We start from the raw sequence: 23,590 nt of genomic DNA on the forward strand, positions 1-23,590 counted from the left end.
AGACAGTTACTCCTATCTTAATTAATCCATCTCTATAAAGCTGGGCTTACTAGCATGCACAGAAAGGCCTTCAGCTGTAGTGTTCAAACTGCTCATCAGTTGCCTACAAAATAACCCTTTTAATATCTTGCATTGTATAACTAACTGCTCAAAATTCCTATACTATTTAATGTGTCTGAAAAGTGGGGGGAACAAATCCAATGTTGCAATTTGCTATTTACTGGAAAATTGACACAACCAGTAGGATGAGACGGGGATTAGACAACAGCCAAGCATCCTGTGGTAGCCAGCATATTCCTCAGTGAAAAGCCCAAAGGATTTATGCCAGGGGTAGAAGAATAAAAGATAAATGGGCTAGGAGGCTTTGAGAGCTGTTCTTCAAGGAGGGACAGCTGGTTGGTCTTATCTCAAATAGCTACAGTAGGATCATCAAGCAGCCTGTCTGAGGTAATAAGATGGGAGATGATGCATGGAAGGCACAAGCAATTCAGCTCATGCAGATGCACAGATTTCTCATTATCAAGCACCAAGGGTCCAACACATTAAAAGCCTTCCCTCAGTGAAAAACAAGAAATTTGAGGTAGCAGCAAGACTAAGTAACTTCAGATGACAAGAGCCAGCTGAAAGGAAGAGATGAATTGCAGGCCACCCAGGGTACTCCGTTTCTCTTTGGACAAAGAACCGAAGATAACAGAATCAGCCTTTGCTACATGAGTAGATATGCTTGATTTTTGACCTCTCTCTTTCAAGAAAAAGAATTATTTACTTACCTGAACAAAATGAGAACATCATAGTTCTAAAGAGATTAGGAGATCAGATTGCCCAGTGGTCCTGTCTTAGAAGTAGGATTTCTTTGAGTCTCTTCTGAAAAACAAAACCTGTTTTTCCAAACGAGGCAAACTCCCGTCCTCATGTTCACCTCATGACTTAAGGCAATGATTCATTTTAAAGGAGGAGAGGAACTACTGTCAGCTGGCAGCATACATAAGAAACAGATATTGCAGAGAATAGCAATTGTGATGTTTAGGTAGTAAACACTCCAGAATTGAAACTTGGTACATATTTTGGCAGAAAGCAAACCATGGTTCAGTTTATTCTTCAGAATATATAGGTCAGCAATAGGCTCCCCAAAGATATCTAAGGTGTTCTCCTTAAGTACTAGCCACAAATGTAGAAGATCAGAAACAAAGAGTAGAATGTTTTTCATTCCTTTGCAATAGTTTTAGCAGTCTCATTCTGACACTTGCAAGACAAAGGACAGTGGGTTTACCTGTCTCAACTCAGTTTGGTTCAATAGAGGAACCCATGAGATGTTTTGCATGTTTTTCAACCATGGAGCACTTCTTCTCAGCTGGGCTAAGAGTGACAGAGAGGTAACACTATGTTGTTCAGCATCACCACAGCCCTGGGCTAGCAGAGATTTGCAGTAGCCCACTCCCTTCAAAGTCAAGAGTTAATACTCCTCTAACTGACAACAAAAGGCACCGGGCTTTTCCAGGTTCATCTGTGTTCCCTAGAAGGTTGTTGAGGAATCCTTGGTCAGTAGCCCAAGCAAATTAGAGATATTTTTATTGACATTATTGTAGACAAATACAGAGAAGAACATTATTCTAGGCGAGTTTGTCCACCTCTACAAAGAATGGACTAAGGTGGTAAGAGTACAATGTACCGTGACTTCTACAGACAAAATAGGCAACAGCAGAGCTCAGGTAAGCCAGCAGAGTGTGAAAGCTCAGTTAAGCATCACCCTGTTGTTGAGCATTGCATTTTTTGTCTTTAACAAGAATGTGTCCTCAGAATTTATTTATTTTTTACCCTTCAAGATGAACCATGAAAATCTAATGTTCCTAAAGAAATGCATTTGTCTTTTAGTGATATGGGAAAGAGAACAGCACTTGCTTACATAGAAGAAGGCACAGTGAGAATATTTGTTCATCTGTTTCTGCCATCTAATGGCAGAAGTGTTTGAAAAAGAATGATTTTATTCACATCTTGAAATATTTGTAAGTGGAGTGACTATAGTAGAAAATCCTCCACATAAAAGCAATGTAAGTTCTAGTAAATGTGTGACCTTTGAGAGTTAAATGCTATTTTTTTTCCTCTATACATGAAATGAATACAAGCAATGAATCAATGTTTTGACAGTACTATTTCCTATCTAACATCATTTCATGAAGATGTTTGAAGGGTTGTTTTACCTTATTCAGTACATTTTTAGGATGTACACTTCAGTGTCTTTGGAAGAAAATTGTTCCAACGCTTTTATTCCTTATAAATAACACAATGTTAGCTAATAAAAGTTCCTCATTTGTCAGAATTTTACATCGTCTGCACATTAGTTTTAATTTTCAATATTCAGTACAGTGGATAATAACATCACTTAACAGGTATTTCTTTGAGCTGAGATCTGGGAGGTGAGATGCTGTGTAAAATTTTCCATCTCTTCTGCCCATCATCTTGATAGTGTAACCAAAGACATGAAGTAGTTTAAGTGTCTCTGCACTAGAAAGACTTTATACACCAGAATCCACATTCTTCTTGTGTCTCAAATCTGTTTTTGTTCCCTCCACAGCCCCCATACCAGAACTGACCGCACATGTTCTGCTCTTTGTTGTAGTACCACTTCAGAACGTAATTCTGACATTCTCCCATATCTTGAACCAGGTCACATGCATCTGGAAAAGGCAAATGAAGGAGAGACTTAATGAAAAATCCACCCTTCTTGGCATTAGAATTTCAAGGGAAGTAACATTTAGTACCTCGGGAGATCATCCAGTCCAACCCACCCACTAAAGCAGATTCCCTAGGGTAGGTTGCAGACAAAAGTATGATCAGCTGTTTCAGTAAAGAGGAGTACAATCTATGTTGTCATTATGTTATTTTTGGAAGTTATAGACCAAAACTAAAATCTAAATGATATCCACAGTTCACCCTATAATATAAACTTGTAATGTACAGATTTGGACTGTATATAGGTATATGACAACAAAAAGTTTTGGAAAACAAAATTAATGGAAACGATTCACAATGAGCAAGCATCCAACAGAGTCCTTCACAACTCAGAGATTTTCCACTGAATTAAAAAGAATTCTAATGCTCTTAGATCATACCATAATCACTATTGTCAGGTCCGATTTTAACTGTTGTTGATAGAATTTCCTTTTTCCCCTGAGCTTCTCCATACTCTTGTTGTTTTACTCCAGTTGTGTCTTCCTCTGTGAAGTACTCATTCTCCTCAAAACCATATCCAATTCCTGGCACTGTGTATACAGGTCCCGTGGTAGTCAATTTAACTTCTTCCTGGGCTCTGTTTTCAGTTGTTTCAATGTCTTTTAAGTCACCACTGTAACCACTTTCATCAGTTCCAGGTAAAGGCAACCTTCAAAGGAGGGAGGGGAAAAAGAACTACTTAATCACCAGTACGGCCTTTTCATTCCTTCTGAATACTGTGGAAAAAAAATGTTGATCCTGATCTTGCTTCTGACAAAGCTAATCTAAAGGGAAAAATCTTATGTTTGGAGATAACTGTAAATACATAGTTTTATCCATTACATGCTCACATGTGTAAGATTTAATAGGCAGTTCCAGACCTTTCAGTCACAGGCACTTGCTCCCGTGTGTCCCCCCGATCTAAGTTTTCACATTCGTCTTGAAGTTCAGGAGGAGGATAACTGTTTATGTCTTCTGTGGAGAAAACAAGCATACCACAAGTGAGTTCTGAATTCCTCCACCAGGTTTAGCAAAAAGCAGAAAAAGATTTATTTTCTTGTTAACTGGAGCTTGTATCTTTTACTACCTAGAGAGACCCTTCCAAGGGTCAAAAAAGAAATGTAGGTGACAATGCCCAGAGAAGAAATGTAAGCCTAAATCAGGAGAACATCTGCTTTTTGTGTCTGAGGAACAGTCTTTCCTTCATAAAAGTGAAGTCAGCATAGCCATACTTTGATTACAAAGTTACTGAGAAAAAAAACTTCTCAAGATTTTTGGCCTAAAGCAACATTAGAATGTAATATTGCTTTGTATTTACCGGCAATTCCATTAGTGTCCACTTATAGGTGAAAAACCAATTAGTTACATTATGACTAGAAACTGAGAAGCAGTTCATACACTGAATGCCTTTTTCTACAGAGCATTTCTCATTCTTTCCATAACTTAAGTGAATGGCACTGCATACTACTTACGTTGCAGCAGATTTAGAAACGCCCGGGCAAATCTCTGAGCATATACCATCTCAGACGTTGAAATTCTACCCAATGTCAGTAAGTGCTGATCTGTTGGGGAGCTTGATATTTCCATCAGCTCACTGTCACTCAGATCATTGCCAAACGCAAGAGTGAACATGGTAAATCCTTGGCACTTGACTCCAAGAGAAATCTCTCTTAGTTTCTCTCTGTCTTGTGTGCTTGTTTTGCTTCCAACTATTGTAAATATGACCCTGTGTTTTCTTTGCCTGGGAGCTTTAAAAAATACATTTTCAACCGTCCACTGTAAAGCAGAAGCAATGGCTGATGGCCCTTCCAGTTGGTGAACAGACTCTTGGATATGTTTCTTCATCAAATCTTTACTGTTGTATGTTTCTAGATCAAATTCCAAGGCCACAGGGGTTTTGTTTCTGTCAGGTAAGAAGCCCCTGGGAGCCTGCTGTACCAATGCCACTCTGGTGCCTCCAAAAGATTCACTTGGCTGTTCAGCAATGACAAACTGATCCAGCATGTTGCTCACAAAGTTCTTGGCAATCTGAAAATCTTCACTGCTGATGCTGTGAGAGCTGTCTATGATGTAAGTAATATCCATATCCATCAGAAGAGGTGGAGAAACAGGCACTGCACAGTTGCTGCTGGGCTTGCATTTATCTAGAGAGGGAGAGCCAATGAACAGAAAACTATTTAGCAAAACAACAAAAACAATGGTTTGGAAGAACAAATGTGAGTTCTGTTCATTTTTTTCCCCCTTAAATTCAATTTAAAGTAATCAATTTACTGACCAGACATCTTATATTTTCTTACAAGGGATGAATCCTGCTGAACAAACTGGTGTGTTAAGTTTTACCTTATGAACAGAATTTCCCTGAGAATTTTTCTTCTATCAAAATCTAAACATGTCAAAGGATACTGAAGTAAGCTCTATATTTTATTTGTTTGTTTATTTATTTGACTCAGACAGCTGTTAAGCATTCTGAAACACTGTTATCATTTAGCAGTTTTTCTCTACCCCCATATACAGAATTTATAATAAATGAGCACAGTATCCAGAAACGCAATACTAGACTGTGTTTCTGTTACAAAATAAATGCCAAATAGAACAATTTGTTTCACACAGCTGAGACGGGAATTAAATAGCTTTTGTGTTTTTAAAACCCTATTTCTTACTATCCATATTGTCCAAAATAATTATTCTATTGAAAGATGTAAGATTGTTGCAGATAGTGTAAGAAGAGTAATACAACAGCTGAAATAAGTAAAATGTCTCACCAAAGCAAAGCGTGCAATGTATGATGTTCTCCAAATTTTCAGCCTGTTGTTTTTCCCAAACAAATAATTGAAATCTTCCAGTATCATCAATCTAGGTTTTAAAGGAAACACAGAAGTAACATTATAGCAAAAGATAGATCACGTTTACTCTTTGTTCTTAATGTCATTACTACTTTTCTACTGAAACAGATGTTATCCCTAACTTGGTGGTTTTATTTCTATTGTAATATTGAACAAGTATTGAGAAGACTTTTCCAGTTGCCATATGGAGCGCTCTATCTGCTCTCATGCATTATAAGATCACTGTATTATTCCTGAAGGTTTAACACAGATTGCTAAACTAGTGCAACTAATAACAATTGGTGTCAACAAAGCTTATTAGTGCATTTAAATCAGTATAGAGTTCTAAGCTATGATAGATCATGCAAAGCCAGCTAGAGTATTTCTGGATGATGTTGAACTTGAGCCCTGTGTGTACATTTACTTACTTTGTCTTTCAGCATGTAGGTTAAAGAAATAGCATGGGTAACCAAGTGAAATTACTGAAATTCTATGATTTGGCCTAAAACCTCGAGTCAGAAATAATGCGTGTGCAATGAGAGCTCAAATGGTGATCATTATAGTGAAGAGAATAAGAGTTTCTTTGTTAAAATAGCAACCTTCAACAAAACAGTTTTTAACAGGAGATTGGACATCCCCTATAGCCCTTGTTCTTTACTCAAATAATAGCAGCTACTGAGCAAATAGACAACTGATTCAATTTTCTGTAGTCCGTCTACTTACTGAGAAGGCACGTCTGACATCTGGCAATTCAGTGAAGGCAATAACCACAGTTGTGATATCCCAGGCACTCAGCTCAAGTACAGCTGTGCTGATGACCACATCCTCCTGAGATAGACCATTGGCAAAAAATATGGCAACTTTTCTTGTGAGGATGCCCTGACGAACCCGTTTGAAGACATTTCTCGCAACAAATCTCATGGCTGCCCCAATACTACGTTTCCCAGTAGATCTCTCTAGTGGTATTCCCTGGACTGCCTGTAGAAGCAAGTTGTGATTCTGGAATTCTGAGAAACGAATGAGATAGCGTGTGTTGGTATTGAAAGAAACGATGGAAACACGAGCGCCTGTGGGGCAATTGCTTTCACTGATCTTAACGGTCTTCAGCAATGACATAACAATGCTTCTCATTCGTTCAAATGCAGCTGGAGTAACACCTTCAGACATATCAAGGGCAAACAGCACCTCCGTTGGATAAACTGGGCATGTGTCTGTATCTTGAAACAAAACATGTGTGTGAGAACATTTCAGCAATTTGAACACTGTTCATTTTCTTCAAACGTTTTCTTCATGAAGAATAGGCATGCAGAAGCCTGACAGGCTTACCTGATGAACAAGCTGGAATGAAGAAACAGAGAGGAGACAGATTACTTTGGACTCATATTCATAAAAATGGAGACATATTCACTTATCTTCATTAAGGAGCCTGACTCAAAGCTCATACAAGCATCAGAAATGGTCACAAGAGACAACACTCCTTTTCCACAATCAAATAATCAAAACAGTGAAATTTGGATGAGATTTAAAGAAATTATTCTAGATTCTGCTGAGCAGAGAAAGCTGAGAAAGAATGAACACTCCAAAACTAGAGAATAAGAGATAGATAAATATTCTCTGAGAAGTCCCCAGAGGGGAACTGACACAATGTCAAATAATCAAATTAATTTTAAATGAGAACAGGAGAAATGTGTTACAGCTTTGGGCAGCCTGGTCTGGTGGTTAGTGATCCTGTCCATGGCAGGGGGGTTGAAACTAGATGATCATTGTGGTTCTTTTGAACACAGGTCATTCTATGATTCTAAGATTCTAAGATCCTATGAAGGATGACTATGTGGACCCTGTGGTAAAAGAAGATGCTCCCTACTTACGGCAGTTTTTTCGTGTAAAATTCACAAGTTCACAGGGCTGCAGGAGAAAAATTAAAAAGTAATTAACAGTAAGTTAATCCCAAGTAGTGCACAGCTAGATGTAAGCTAGTTACTTACTTCCATTAAAATAGTGCTTCTTTGTCCCTTGGCACCCTGAAACAAATTAAATACAGATCCAGATTTGAAATTTGAACTCCATACACTTTAAAGCCTTTGCTTTAAACTCTCCTATTGTAGTTTAAGCGTTATAGTTTACCAAAATCATAGACTTCCTTGCATCCCCAAATAAGAACCCCAACTCCACATTTGTTACTTTCTCCTCAGATTAACCTTCCATTCCTCTATCTCTTTTCTGAGCTTCTTCCCTCATCCCCTTAGCTTTCCTGCTGCTATTATAATCACAGATATTCCACACATTTATCTTCATCTTTTCCTCAGCTAATTAGCTGTACAAACATGACCAAAGAGATAACCCCACCAACAAGATAAGAAAGATAGGAAAACAGCCCTTTTTTTTGTATGGCTCTACCCACTACTTGTATCCGTTCTGCAACCCCTTCTCTTCCACTCGCTGCAAAATTCCCACTTCCTTATTTCATTCGTGCACTGCTACCACAGTCATCCCACCAAACCCACACATTCTGTACTCTCTTCTCAGTTCTGTATCTGAAGAGGAGATCTTGAGCTTATAATCTGTCTGAAGACTTCCTGAACCATGGATTGTCAGGGCCAACAAATATATGGCTCATTAGCACATAAGGTCTGTCTGTCCCTAACACAGACATTACATAATAGCAAACAGCATAAAATATAGTAGTCTAGGTATATTCATTGGTCAGAACAATGTAATGACCAAAAATTATGTTTCTAAGTTGCGTGTATCCCATAGGCCATGTCATACAGAAAAACAGTGTTATCAATAGTTACATTTTAAAACTAAAAATGTAAGTTTAAGAAAAGTTTTAAGGAAAAAATGAATGCCTACAATGTTAGTCCTAGTTACTACTGAAATTCATTATCCTTTCACCTGCTTTGATAAAGAACATAACATTTCCTTGTTTAAAATACAGATTAAAAGCACTAGAAAACACATTGCTTGCTCTACATTTTAAATTTTCTCATCTTTTCAGATTAGATTTTTAACTACTAGAGAGACAACGTCACGTATTGCAGAAGAAATTCTGCCCTTCACTGTACGTTCATTTCCAACAGCAGGTGCTCTTGTGTGAACACATCCACAGGCAAGATGCAGTTCCATATGGATGGCAGACTGATTAAGTACTGTATATGTTACAAAACACTATTAAATATTCTACTAATCTAGTAGAAATTCAAGAGATATCTAGGAAGATCTTTTAAAAATACATTACCATAGGTCCTGGTGGTCCTTGGTCCCCTGGATCTCCCAGGGAACCTGGTGTGCCAGCATTACCCTAAGAATACAAATACAGGTTTTATTCTTTATAATTGCACACACATGCAGAATTTCAGCAAAGAAAAAACCTCTATAACTACATTATGAGCCATTTCCTGTGTTTGAATAGACTACCACACTTAAGAATTACTAGCAACAAGCAATTCTAAATGCTTTGGCCTTCATTCTCTCAAAGACCTCTTGCCCAGGTTATGAGGTTATTGCAATAAAAGATTTTAGTAGGAATTATTTGTTTGTTTGTTTGTTTGCTGTGAGGAAACACTGGAGATCTGAGGTGCTTTGCTTACTGAACACTCCATGGAGTTAACAGATTTATCATTCTTACCCTTCTACCCCTAATTCCTTTGGGTCCTTTAGCTCCTGAAACACCCAGGTCTCCAACTTCTCCCTGAAAATTAATGAAGTCCAGAACTTTATAGGAAAGAAGAATACAGACAAAAACACATAACCCCTTCCAAACAAGAACAGTGTAAAACGATAACTAATGAAAGGAAACATGCTCATTTAATTATACCTCTGGACCAGGATACCCTATGAATCCAGACTCCCCCTGCCAAAAGAAAGAAAAAGGATTTCATAAGAAACTAGAAGTTTCTGATTTCCTTAGTATTTGGTATCTTTAATTCAAAACAAATTTCAAAATTTTTCTTGGCATGTCAGGCCACTCAAGTAATAACAAGTCTCAAATGACCCCATAGGCTTGGGCCTGCCATTTAAATAGGCAAATCACTCCAAGTGCAATTACGAAGTTTCTCTTTTTCTTTTCTTTTTTCTTTTCTTTTCTTTTCTTTTCTTTTCTTTTCTTTTCTTTTCTTTTCTTTTCTTTTCTTTTCTTTTCTTTTCTTTTCTTTTCTCTTCTCTTCTTTTCTTTTCTTTTCTTTTCTTTTCTTTTCTTTTCTTTTCTTTTCTTTTCTTTTCTTTTCTTTTCTTTTCTTTTCTTTTCTTTTCTCTTCTTTTCTTTTTTTTTCTCTTCTTTTCTTCTCTTTTCCTTTCCTTCTCTTTTCTTTTTGTTTGTTGTTTAGTTGTATTTTTCTGTGCTGGCTGTTTTTATCATTTAGTTTTTCAAGGCTTCCATAAGAGAGACAAAATACACTGAATCTCATACTGAAACTGATACATTCTTCCAGGACTGAGAGTAAATTGCTTTTGATGTGCAATTATACTTATATAGCAGTTTATAGATGCTATTTCTCAGTCTGACTTACCATAACCAATCTATTTCTCATTGCTTTCACACAAAAAGTCCATACACTTTTGCCTTGCTTTCAGAGTCTGTATTTCTTTTCCTGATTTAGTAGCAATGAGGATTAGGAGAAATATCTCTGTAATTTTATGTATTATATGTTAATCCTAATAAAAATGATGTGGGATTTTTCCCCTAACAACACTCATTACCAAACCTGGCATGTTTGGTGTTGGGTTTTTTTGTTTGTTTGTTTGATTGGTCTATGTTTTGTATATTAATTTAAAACCAACAGCATCAATGATGTAAAAAAACCCTTCAAACTACAAAACAAAATCCATTATATTTAAATTCTGTTTCCCAAGCCCAAAATTGGTTATCAGTGTTTTGATGGAAGGTTTAAATAGACAAATCATCAACCATCAGCCTACTACAGATTGGTTACTACCTCACTTAAGTCATGTATCTATGGAGGTATAATTATTTTGATCTCATTCTTTTCTGTATAGTTCTTGTTTTAGTCAGATTCTTGCATGTTTTTAAACAGCAGACATTTCACTGCTAGCTTGTCAACCCTTGCCAACAGGAGAGGCTAGTCAGGCATGCTGGAGTGCACTTGGTTCTGCAAAAAAGTACAACTTACAAACCCATATCCAAAACCACACACACACTCACACAAATGAAAGAGGAAGAGGGTGGTTCTCAAAAGAGTAGCTCCCTCCCAGTCATTCTCATGTATTATCATGTGTCACTATTTGTTTAAAATGGGACCATAATTCTCAATCTAGTTTTCAAAATCTGCAGAGATGAAGAACTATGTTTACCTCAAACTGCATTCTTAAGCTGTCATGAAAGAGAACTAGAGATCACATTTGTTTTATTGCAGAACCTCTTACAAGCTGTGGGAAGGCTGAGCCTCTTGCTGAACATCAAGATGTTGTAGCCACATTGTACATTTATCTTAAATCAATACTGATGGTCCCATTAATACTGAGCCCACATAATAGAAACTGAGAAATGTTCTCACCTTTGCTCCTTTGCTTCCTTCAGGACCATAGGTGTCTCTGCCATCCACACCCTGCACAGGTTGAATATACCGTCAGTTAGCTTTTAATATGAGATTTATTTCTAGTTCCATTTTGAAAAAGAGACCTCCCATTATATCAGTGTGTCCAGACTTTTGATACTGATGAAGCAGGGCAATCTATTATTACACAGTCTAAAAACAGTATCAAATGGTAGAAAAAGCTGCAGAGAGTAAACAGCAATTAAGGCCACAGCACCCCTCCACTGCGTGACCCACTTCCAGTACAGTCTCTCTTAGCAGATAAAGAGAATCTGAATGAAAATGTTATCTCTGGCCCACAAGGAATCTGGTTTCCATTAAAGCTGAGAACCAAATCTGAAATAATTTTATTTGCACCAAATAGTGAAAATAGAAAAGGGGAATTAACTGTACTGATCCAGCTGAATGAGTGTTTAACCACAAGGGGCCATGAACTAGGGCAGAAAGACTCACTGGTATGCCTCTCGGTCCAGGTGGTCCCACAGGGCCTTTCTCTCCAGGGTCACCAGGTTCACCCTGTCATAATTGAAATGTAAATAAAGAAAAAAATTAAATGGTGGAATGTTTTGATCAGAAAGGTTGAAATGAATAACTTATTTCCAGTGCATAGGAAAATCATAAAATGCTTGACACCGTTGGCATATTCCTACTGTATGTCATGAAAAGCCAGGTCCCATTGAAAGCCATGATGACAGCAATCTGAAGAGCAGCCATGGTGACTAAAAACTTCTTAGCATAGCTCTGACACCTGTGTTTGACCTTGTATCCATTATTTGCATTGATGTGCAATCAAAAATTCATATACAATTTATCAATCTTCACATGTTCCACAAGAAAAACACAAGTGTTAAATCCATGGCTCTTCAGTCAGATTCTTGAATAAATGATACTGTATGATTGCTGTGATCACACACGTTAAAAATGTTTACCTTTACTCCTCTTGCACCAGGCTTTCCACTTGAACCAGGTGGACCTGGGGGACCCAGACTAGCCTGTAATCAGAAATATCAGTAAAAAAGTGAACGGTGAAGAACTCAAGGACTCACTAAACTCAAGGATTCACTGCCACTTGAAGTTTCTGTAGAATCACTACAGACATTAGCACATAAATAGAATTCACCAAAGCTCTTCAAGGACCACAGTAGGTTATGTGTCACACTGTCATTCAAGTTATTTCCTGTTGTTGGTGTGACTGCAATAATATTCTCAAAATGGTATTTAGCATGAAATAAATATTATTTTCTATCTACATAGATATTTAAGTATGACAAAAAAATGCACAAAGTGAATGTATATATACACATACACACGGGATCAGTGTTCAGTCATGATTGACTTTACAGGACTAAAGCCAGTACCCAAGAATGGTAGAGCCAAATGTTCCAATCCTGAGTTATATCAGTGTAATTCCAGAATTAGAACCCAGAACCCAGCAGCATCATACACAGGTGAGGAAGATCAGTGGTCAAGGCTCAATAGTTATAACCTAGAATTAGATATGTCCTGGTTTCAGCTTAGATGGAGTTAATTTTTCCTTCATAGCATCTAGTATGATGCTGCTCTTTGTCTTTAAGAGAAAAACAATGTTGATAATGCAGTGATGCTGTAGTTGTTGCTGAACAATGCTATATGGAGCCAAGGACACTGCAGTTTCTCAGCTTTTTGTACTGTCCTTCCAGTGAGGGGAGCTGAGGGGGCACAGTGAGCTGGGAGGGGACAGAACCAGAACAGCTGATCTAAACTGGCTGAAGGGATAATCTGTATCATATGACATCATGTGAGAAAATATTGAACAATGGTGGGGAGTTGGCTGGGCTGGTTGCCGCTGCTTGGAGACTGGCTGAGCCTCCATTGGCAAGTGGCAAGCAATTGTTAGTGTATCACTTGTTTTGTTCAGCTTTTTAATGCTTTTCTCAAAACAATTACCCATAGAAAATATGGGACTATTTTTTGTGGAATGCACATCACAAATTAGAAGACTAGTAAGCGTGAAAAAGCTCACTGTGACACAAACTTCTTTTATCCTTCTGAATTCCCTAATTGCAAACAGCAACGGGATCTTACTGTTGGAGTAAAGTGATTTGGACTTTTTTCCCTCCAGAATGCTAAGGCCTACAATTAAAGCAAACAAACAAAAACAAGCTATATCTGCACTCCAATAACTTCACTTCTCTACCACCAGTGACAAGCTGATTACTTTGTCTTCAACTGCTCTGCAGTATAAAGGATCTATAGGAGCTGCAAGCCATACTGCTACTCTTGATTCTATGGAACTGACAGTTGAATATAGAACTAAACCCTTTCATTGCAACTGTGCAAAAGATTGATAATACAGTAGTTCACTTTTTATTCACCCATCTAAACTTATTTTCAAGGCTGTGATTTCAGCATAATCAAAATTTGCAGCCTTTTTAACTACTATACTGGAAAATTTCCAGTTTCTTCTTTCTGTAAGTCTTTAAAAAACTCGTTTTAATACCACCTCTATAATAACTATAAACTCACTAATTCCACCTCCGACAAATTTAGATCCCTAATCTGTGAAGCAAGGATATTATTTAAAGCTAACCCGAGAGCCTGGAATGCCTTGTGGTCCTGGAGGTCCTCTGATCCCTTGTGGTCCTCTTGGGCCCTGACAATCAAAAGAAAGAAAAGTCAGTTCAGCATTGGTAGGTTTTCAATGAAGATTAGATTGTTCTGCAAGCCTTAATGCACAGGTGAAACATATGGCTCTTTGACTATGGGAGTTAATCTCTGTGAAGCACCTGAGATGGTCATTGCCTGAAGGCCAAATTCAGAGAGCCACTATGGTGTCTATCATACAAAAGGGGCATTAAGCAACACTACTGGACATACTTTCTCCTATATACATGCCCATACAGTGAGTGGATGGAGCATGTTAAACCTGAAAGCTACCGTAAGTAATTCTCTTCAAAGTAACTCCTTCAAGCACACTTCTAAATCACAAAACTTTTCTCTTTGGTTTTGTCAATTACCATATGGTTTTCACAATGATGTCATCACAGCCTGGAAATACAATACATTCAAATTTCAACAGATTGTACTTACTACTAGCAATTTCTAATGAATTCAATTTTTAGATGCCTGCTTGAAAATATTCTGTAAACTAGAAATTCATTGACTAAATTATTCACTCTCCTTTTGATTTCACTACAAGCTGCACATGCATAAACATAAAAAGAAACTTTGTACATTTATTTCTTCATGGTCACAGAGAATATTTGCTCATAATATTCATTAATTGAAATTAAAAAAAAAAGCATTCCAAAAGGAAAACAAAAGATCGAGACTGACAACTAATTTCTCCACTGCTAACATACATCAAATCCAAAGTACTCTTAGCTACCTGTGGGCCTGGAAGACCAGGGTCTCCTGGGTAACCTGTTTCCCCCAGTTCTCCTTGCTCACCCTGCCATAACAAAAGAAGACACACACACACAAACACATGAAAAGATTTTATAAGAAATTGGAACCTGCCATACTGCCATATGCATGCAGATAATCATTTTGTGTCTGCATAGAGTATTAGCTGATAGAATGTTTATTTCCATCCTTCCAAGTAGCTCTCAAGCAGCTTCAATTTCCTGCTGAAGAAAACTCAATTAAAAAGAAAATTAAGTAGCTTTTTAAAATTGGTATACAATGTGTGATGAACACACGAGGTACATAACAAGAGGTCAGTTTTGTTTTCTTTGCATTTTACACCATGGTCTCAGCAATACTCCTGAATTACCCTTGAGTTATTGACTGACATAAAGCCAGGGCCACAAGGACAGAGCACCTTTACCACCTATAGAAGTAGAAGCATGACTTCACAACTCATCCTACATCTAAATGTTCTTATCCACCTCACCTTTCACTCTGGTCACTCAGTAAGAAAAGTCCCATCTTTCTTGAAGATGGAAAAAAAATTGCTTCCATCTCACATCTACATAAAGTTGCCATTTAAAGAGAGGTCTGTTTAGAGTGCAAACATCATCACAGAGAACATTAGTTACAGACTGATGCTAGGCTTGTGCCACCTGCAAAATGAATAAATAAAGAAATAAATAAAATATGATTCATTAGGCAGGAACTGTGATAATTTTGGCTGATTCTCTCTACATGATAATTTGGTCCTAGGCATGTTACTAGATCGCATAACAAAGGACCACCAATATCTATCTTCATCTGAAAGATGGACCGATTTCTACTCCAGCACAAAACCTTTCTTTTCTGGAAGGACTGTCTATATCATGTTTTCTTATACAGTCAGATTCTGCTGCTCAAAAGTAGATAATTCTTTGCTACGTTAAGTAATTCTCTACAGGAGTGAGTTTCAGAGTGTGTGGAAGTTATCATGCAGATCTGTACTCATGTAGCAAAGGAAAACTGTTAGCCGTTTACTGCAGGGTCTCATTCCTGTCATCTTTAGCAAGTCTCCTCTATGTATGTTTCCAATTTTGCCTTAATAATAAAATTAATTGCCCTTTTATTTCAGTGAAAGCTGTCCTTCTTTCCAGTTCTAAATCCTTCAAGTCAGCAATGCCTTTTGAGTATCATACAGGGAAGGCTGACTTCTATTGCTGAAAACTTGTGTGTTAGATCACATGGAAATTTTTCCTTTAAGAGGAACAAAACCTAAGGCTGGCCCCATAGATGCATATAGATTGACAGCAGCAGTGTTAACCACTCACCTTTATGCCTGGAGGGCCTCTTCGACCTTCTGCACCCTAGAAAGGAGTGGGATGAGAGATTACAGTCTCCAGTGGATTAAAAATTGCTGCAGACAAGGAATTTACAATCACAGGAAGGAAGAAGGGATAAATTAATTTGTGATGAAATTACAAAACAAGTAAGCTTCATAGAAAAGGCTGCACTGAACTTAAGGCTTGTAATTTCACATGAATAAGACCTGTAATTAGCTTTATAGCAAATTTCTCATTTATAATAAAGCAAAGTAAATAAATAAATAAATAAAAACAGCTACTAAATTTGAAGCCAAATATACTTCACTGTTAGAATTACAGATTTTTGTTCCTTTTGAATGCAGGGGTTTTCTTTGTGGGATTAAAAAATAACATTTGTTCATCCTCTCAGTGGGAACCTCATTGTATCTTGGATCAGTTATTTCCACTCTGTATTAATTACTATTCTTACATTAGGACCAGCATGGCCCTGCTCTCCTTGGAGTCCCTGTGGTCCTGGGTCTCCCTGAAAAACAAAACGGTTAACAGACCATTAAATACTGTTTCTTTTTCTTGTAATTACACTTTCTTCCCTTTATGATCCTTCTTAGATTCAGTTTCACTGCAATCTGTTGCATCATGCTAAATGCGGAGTCATTATCTGCAAATCATTTATCATAAGAAATTACAAACCACAGTGATCATGCTTGCTTTGAATTTCCAATCCAGCAGTTACTAATTGTTGACATTTTGTCAAAGCTTTTGTGAATCCATTTTTATTGACCATGGTCTTTCAGCTGGACTTCTTAAGATGAGAAAGTAGTGAGGTTTGTTGCCAAAAAAGTCATCAAAGCAAAATTATCCCCTGAGGAGTTATGTGTCACAGTTATGCACTAAAGGCAAGTTTAACAGGACTGCTTAGTCACTAGATAGGAAATACAACTTAGCAATTATCCAAATCCTCATTCTTCGTTAATACAGATTTACTTGCTTACCTGCCATGCTGGGTTTCCCTTTTCACCCTTAGGACCAGCAATATTATTTTCAATCCCAGGTTCTCCCTGGAAAAGTTAAGTAGAAAACTCAACACTTTCAGTGACCACACCTTTATTATTCTACCTACAGATGCAGAATATGGAAGCAGGATTAATAAGAATAATCACTGCTGCCAAAAAGAAATGCATAAAGGCTATTTAAAAAAACATGCTTGCAAGAACGCTTTATAGGCACTTCTGCAAAGTCCACAGTTTTCTTCTTCAAAAAGGTGAAAATTTGTATTACCAATGGGAAACAAATCAAACCCTTAAAATGTGAAACTGTTCTGGTTGTCTGAGTATAGTAGTAAATTGAACTAAGATTGTGTCTAATTACCAATTATCAGCTGAATTTATATTGGAATAGTTGTATTTAGTCACCTGTTGCTAGACATACATGAAATCTTGATTCCTCAAAAAAGCCCGGTTACCATGACATCTGACCTCTTTTATAAGCTTTAGAATACAGGAGTTGTCACCTTAATCTTAACTCTTCAGAAAAATAAAGACCTTTTTTTATGTACAGGAAGGCAAAGTTGTGGTCCGATAAATACAATGGTTCCGGTGTAATTTTAGTCATTTATATAGGGAGCTCTGAAGCATACAAAATGGATAGGCAGCATGAAGAAGTGAATTTCATTTTACTTCTAACCAAAAGTCAATTAATAGAAATTCTAAATGATTGAGAAATTCCTCTTATAATGAAAACAATAAGGGAGAAATAAATACCTCCAAGAGGAATTACGTTGTTCACAGCAAAAACAAATGTAAATAAATAAAACATTCCCTGCAGAAATGCAAGGAACATCCAGAAGATCTAAGGCTTAAATCTGCTTCTAAGCAATATATTAAAACAGACCAGTCCATCAGCAACTAAATACAGAGTTCCTGAATTTTACCATACTTTTTGGACAGTGCTGAGTGAAGAACTCTTCAAATTATGTTACATATCATATCTCAGACAGCTCCATCATGGAAACCAGGCATAAAATTGGTTCAGCAGAACAAAAATGAAGAAGTAGACTTACATGATCTCCTCTTAGACCAGGTTCTCCTCGTTCACCTGGTTCTCCTCTGGGGCCTTTTCTGCCCTGAAGTCATAAAAAGAATATAAGAAATTCTGTTATAGACAGTACCCATGGTAGAGGAAGGCCAGATAAGAGAACATAGATCTAAATCAGTGGAACTACACAGATTTGCAACAGGAGCAATCATAGTAGAGAATGGGTAGCTATGTAAGAGACTAGAGACTAGAGTCTGTAACATATTAGAGAACAAGTCATGGGCATTACAGATAGCAATACACTTCAGACAGATGTTTTCATAAAATCTCATTCTTATAAAGGATACTTCACCCGTTTTCCAGGGCTGCCTTTCTCTCCAGGAAATCCAGGAGATCCACGTTCTCCCTAAACTCGCATAGAAGGAAGGAAGAGGAAATTAAAATAAAAAAAACAGATGTTCTTTCCCATAAATGTGCTTCTCAGATTCTGCCTGGCAGGATCCAACTTCTATTAGGCATGCAACTCCAAAACAACTAAATTTCTATCTAAACAACTGAATTTCTGCTAAGCTTTAAAACCTATTCAAAGGCACAGAAATCTGTACTTTTGAACCCTGAAATAAGTTTCTCTAATTGCTAATTAATGATTCAAACAAAGATTACCTGCTCTCCATCAGTGCCATCAAATCCACTCTCACCGTGCTCACCCTACAACAATAAACAGAAACCCATCATATTAGCATCGATTCATTTGTTTCTTTTATCAGGCAAAAAGTGATGGCTCTGCTTTAGGAAACTCGAAAAAAAAGTAGTGTGTAATAGTGGCAAGAATAGTTTAAAATAATAATCACAACTTGGAGCTAATAATTATGAATTTTTAAAGAATTATTAGCTCCCAAATGAATTCATGTTTAAGAACAGTCAATAAGAACAACTGATACAATTATAGATCTTTTCCAGGATTCAAGTTGTAGTTTTTTATACAGTTTTTCATAACTTCAGTACCTTCAAAATCTATGTATATTCTAAAATATAACTAGCTTACAGGTTCATATTGTAGGCTTATAAAAATCATTTCATAATGATGAATGATATATTGAAAAGATTATAAAAATAACCACAATAAGAATAATTACAGGAGGGTACCATGAGTTGGACTTGATGATTCGTATGAGTTCTTCTAACTAACAGTGATTTAGTTTAGGACAGAAGAAAAAGGGATGAAGAAAAAATAGTCATTTCAGGTCATGTAGGGAGCCTGAGTCTAGTCTCTGCCCACTGTATGGTCCTCAATGAAGTTTTCACTCTGACTTCAGGTTGGATATTAGGAAAAAATTCTTCTCAGAAAGAGAGATGAGGCATTGGAGCGGGTTACCTAGGGAAGTGGTAAATCACCATCCCTGGAGATGTCCAAGAAACATGTAGGTACAGCACTGAGGGAGATGGTCAGTGGGTATGGTGGGGATAGATCAATGGTTGGACTACACAATCTTAGAGGGCTTTTCCAACCTTAATGATTCTATGATTACTGAATATAAATAAAAAAATAAACCATTCTTATTTTTAACAATAAATGAATTTAGCTGAGGCCACAGTCATTTTACTACCCTGAAAGCTGTCAAGGTATTCAACAGATCACTGAATATGGCACAAGAGGATATTTTAAGTGCTAGTTAAGCCAGCAGGAGTCTCAGTCTGGAAGAGCCTATACATACAATTGTTTTGTAGGTTATATGTTGAACTGCATTATTATAATCAACTACTTAAAGTCCATGAGGAAAAATATTATTTATATTTAACAGATTTGTATGCTGTACAAGAAAAAATATGTGGCCATACATTTTGGAAAAACTGATATGTAATAAACAAGAATTTTGTAAATAAGTATTCCAAGCAGAAGTAAGCAATCACAACTCTTATACAAGTCTTAATTTTCTTCCACTTTTTTTCTACCTCAGAAAGACGTCTCCAAACTTTACTGTATGAATTATTCTGCATTCCATTTTTTTTCCCCCCAAATAGCTGTACTAAAATGCCTTGCAGGCTTCAATAAAGTGCCTCAGCTTTAGTTAGTTAACAGTTCTAGGTTCCCTTCTTTTAATATTCTGAAAGTTTAATATTTTTAAGTTAAAATCAAATTAGTGGATATAATAGTACAGTAAAACGAAACATACACATTTTCACTGGATTTCAGTAGGGCTTTTACTCCTGATTAGTCAAGTTTGATTATACTGTTCAACTTCATTGAAACAAAATCACCTGCAACTACTCTGCCTTCTCTATAATAACATGTTTCAGATACTTAAAGGAGGACAAATTATTTCAAGAAACTGAGCAGCAAATGGTATATGGAAGAAAATCACATGGGAGGATTAAAAAAAATCAGTAGGGAACAGTACTTCAAATAGAGCTGTCCAAATCCACAATAAATATCAGTCAAAATCATTCCTTCCCCTTCTCTTCTGCTTTCTCAGCATTCCTCATTCATATCTACAAAAGGAATATGAAATTTGACCTGAATTACTACCTTGACAGATGACTAAACTAGCAAGTGAATAAATTCCTTTCCTGTAAATTAAACTCAGTTGATTATGACTGCAACCATCCTAAATTCTCTGTGTGAAGTAGGCGAACTGCTAACTGTATTAATTCTCATACAAACGTATTAATAGTATACTAAATATGTTGATGCTTTTAACCTGTTCCTTCCTTGTTTAATTTTTTATCTTACAAGGTAGCATGAATTAAAATGAAGCAGAACACTGTGGTCCTCAAAGAAAAGTTGATTACACATGGAAACACATACCTGACTTCCCTGATGACCCCTAGATCCCTAAAAAGGAAAAGAAATATTAATTAAATTTGGTGACAATCTTCAGAAGCAGGATAGACCAGCCTGATGTGAAAAGGCACTCTGGGATCAGTATTTGTAACACTTATTATAAAGCCTCCTACCACCACTTTAGGGATTGACCCCTTTCCTTTATGAAGATGGTACAGGCTTCATTATTACTTCCATCCTATAAGGATTTGTAGACTTACCTTAGGCTAATCTGGAGCTGCTGGTGGAAAAGCCACTGGCAATAACTGAGCGTTAACTCCCTTGATCACGCTTTGGTTACACAAAGTACCTCTCAAAAGGAGGGCAAAAACTGAATGCTTTTACAACTGGAGGTCTTGCTCTCCCCATCCATATTTCAGGAAAACAACACAAAACAGTTTCGCAGAAAACAAGATTAAGAAACATTTCAGCAACATACTTGCCTTACGGCCTCTGTCACCTGCACATCCCCTATCTCCTCGAGTCCCATTGAAACCAATTGGACCTCTGTCTCCCTAAGAAGCAAAAAAGGAAAGTTAAAACTCATCCTTATAAAGGTGTTTACCAGTTAAATAATTAAATAAGATTAAAGCAAGACAGAATAACCCCTTTTTCTTGGCCTGACTGTTACCTGTGTGACACATCATGACTAACAACTGAGATGGATATACACAATTCTAATCCAAGACTGTCCATCATAATCTCTGCAACCTCCCTTCTTTGTGGCATCTCCTGTATGTAGCCTACTACCCACATTCTGCTACACATTTATTACATTCAGATCTTTTGGATGCTTAAAATACTTACATTATGGCTGAAAAAAACATTTAACCTTTACAAGAGAAAATTTACAATGTGAAATTCACTTTTGGGCTTTACATGCAGAAGACAAAGACAGCTTCTTCCATAGTACAGAAAAAACAAAAAAAAAAAAGTCACTGTGAAATTTAGAAGCAAGACATGTAATTTATCCGGATACTCACAAGGTTACAAAAAAAGTAGAACTTTAATTTTGTAAAATCACAGAATAATGGAAACTTGTTGGATGGGAGGGGCCTTAAAGATCAGTTAGTTTCCAGTTTCCAGCCCCCCTGACATGGATGGGATCACCTTCCACTAGGTCAGTCAGCGAAAAACTCCATCCACTTTGGTCTTGAACACTTCCAGGGATGGGATATCAACAACTACTCTGGGTGACCTGTATCAGTACTTTACCACCCTCATTGTAAATAATTTATCCTTAATGTCTAATATAAACATACCCTCTTTTGGGTTTTAAACTCCTTATCCCATTGTGCATCTACTCATACATAAAGAAGAAAATTGTTTAGATTCCTTCACAGCTTCAAAAGAGGCAAGACTTTGAATTCTTCAATTCAAAATACTGGGGCAAAAAAATCCAAATATTTCCTACTTCATAATATTTAGAGTATTTTCACTTTAAAAAACAACCTCAGGGTTTGGATTTTAATTCTGGAATTTGCTTATGTGGAATTTTATTATATCATTATGAATTTAGGATACCTGAAAGATAAATAAAGTAATGAATCAATACAAGTGGATGCTGCTCAAATAGCTGCAACCAGTGATTTCCAAAGAAATCATTAAATCACCATCCTGATGCAGCTTCTTGATAAGCCTAGTTGACAACTTTTCTTTTCTGTCACCACTTTCCTCTCAACAGAGAGTTGGCTTCCTGCAGGCACTCTAACTAAGGTCAAATTTAGTCTGGGCAACATACTGTGAAATTTGGAACTATTCCTCTGCAGACTTTACAGTTAAATACAGAGAGAAATCCCCATCTGACTCTTTCACTTATAGTTAGGAGTGATAGTCAAGTTCTGGGTGCAGCTCTGTAAACATAGTTGTTTGCTCTTAGCACTAAGAAAATTGCCATTTACACTTTGCAAGATTTCTTTTGTTTTCAGACTGCAAAAGAAGAAATATTCCCAGAGACTGAATTTTGGCATATGTACATTATGCAGAACTCTTTGACAGGAACAGCACAGTGCAAAGAACTTTAAGAGTCACCAAAACACTGCCATATTTAACTTTGTTAGACAATCATAAGATATTCAATTATGCCAAAAATGGATAGGATGGCCTTTTCTGCAAGAATTATCAGCACAGTCTGTCATGGAAAATAAGAATATAACTTACAATTATGCCACATAGGATCCTATTCTGTGATTCTTTCCAACTCTGTTTCTACATTAGCAGCTATTACTTGTTGTGGTGAAGTGCAGGTGCACACAGAATCAAGTCCATATACACACCTTTGATGCTTCTTGCTTAATCACATTTTTGGTTAGTATCAGTAAGTGAATGAGTAAGTGCAGACAGGTTCAGGCATCAGTAAACACCATCTTACAAGGAAAGAATGTTTACTTACAATCCCACCTTCCTCACCAGGATGGCCAGGAGATCCTCTGTAGCCTGTACTTCCCTGGAAGACAGTAACACAAGAGAACGCTCTTCTCCAAGCACACTGAATTCATTTGCATCATTTTACTCTGCCCATGTGGAGAGAAAAATTTTCTTGAAAACCAGATCCACTTAATCTAGGGAGAGCAGGCTCCACCAATTGTGCTAGTACAACCTCTGCACAAAGTTCTGCATACTTGACATTGTTGTGGAAGAAAAAACTGGTAAAATAGTGTTCAATATAAAGTTCAAAACATTATTTCAAGAAACTGCCTAATGGATTAACAAAGCTTAGTGGGTTACTTGGTCAAATTAAGTATCTTTCTTTGTTATTTTGAAGAGGAAACTGTAAGGAAAATCTAAGGTGAAATGAAAAATATATGGAGGTGAACAATTTGTTTGGTCTAAGGTTTTGCAATAGTTTAAGAAGACTTCGTGAATGCTGAAACTTTGTATCTGAACTGATGTAAATCTCATAGCCTCGGGTTAAATATATATAAACCTAATTTTTATGCATGTATACAAACACCTATTACA

General features: G+C 36.9%; 1 protein-coding gene across 1 annotated transcript in view; it reads right to left on the bottom strand.

Annotated features, from left to right (window-relative positions):
* Nucleotides 1-1,572: 1,572 nt before the first annotated feature.
* Nucleotides 1,573-23,590, bottom strand: part of COL6A6 (collagen type VI alpha 6 chain) — a 37,949-nt gene continuing 15,931 nt past the window's right edge. The window contains exons 14-39 of the mRNA XM_085539259.1: nt 23,022-23,075; nt 21,073-21,144; nt 20,615-20,641; nt 18,472-18,516; nt 18,161-18,214; nt 17,834-17,896; nt 16,767-16,832; nt 16,244-16,297; nt 15,781-15,816; nt 14,451-14,513; nt 13,653-13,715; nt 12,013-12,075; nt 11,537-11,599; nt 11,045-11,095; nt 9,349-9,384; nt 9,160-9,222; nt 8,770-8,832; nt 7,517-7,552; nt 7,400-7,436; nt 6,858-6,869; nt 6,255-6,748; nt 5,472-5,562; nt 4,182-4,853; nt 3,591-3,684; nt 3,111-3,379; nt 1,573-2,675 (exon numbers count right to left, since the gene is read on the bottom strand). Coding sequence (XP_085395385.1) covers nt 2,503-2,675; nt 3,111-3,379; nt 3,591-3,684; nt 4,182-4,853; nt 5,472-5,562; nt 6,255-6,748; nt 6,858-6,869; nt 7,400-7,436; nt 7,517-7,552; nt 8,770-8,832; nt 9,160-9,222; nt 9,349-9,384; nt 11,045-11,095; nt 11,537-11,599; nt 12,013-12,075; nt 13,653-13,715; nt 14,451-14,513; nt 15,781-15,816; nt 16,244-16,297; nt 16,767-16,832; nt 17,834-17,896; nt 18,161-18,214; nt 18,472-18,516; nt 20,615-20,641; nt 21,073-21,144; nt 23,022-23,075 — 2,814 coding nt within the window. The 3' untranslated portion in view covers nt 1,573-2,502. The remainder of the gene's footprint in view (nt 2,676-3,110; nt 3,380-3,590; nt 3,685-4,181; nt 4,854-5,471; nt 5,563-6,254; nt 6,749-6,857; nt 6,870-7,399; nt 7,437-7,516; nt 7,553-8,769; nt 8,833-9,159; nt 9,223-9,348; nt 9,385-11,044; nt 11,096-11,536; nt 11,600-12,012; nt 12,076-13,652; nt 13,716-14,450; nt 14,514-15,780; nt 15,817-16,243; nt 16,298-16,766; nt 16,833-17,833; nt 17,897-18,160; nt 18,215-18,471; nt 18,517-20,614; nt 20,642-21,072; nt 21,145-23,021; nt 23,076-23,590) is intronic.

The sequence above is a fragment of the Coturnix japonica genome, chromosome 2, assembly GCF_054131305.1.
Source record: "Coturnix japonica strain WE chromosome 2, WE-NBRP24, whole genome shotgun sequence".
NCBI classification, from domain to species: domain Eukaryota; kingdom Metazoa; phylum Chordata; class Aves; order Galliformes; family Phasianidae; genus Coturnix; species Coturnix japonica.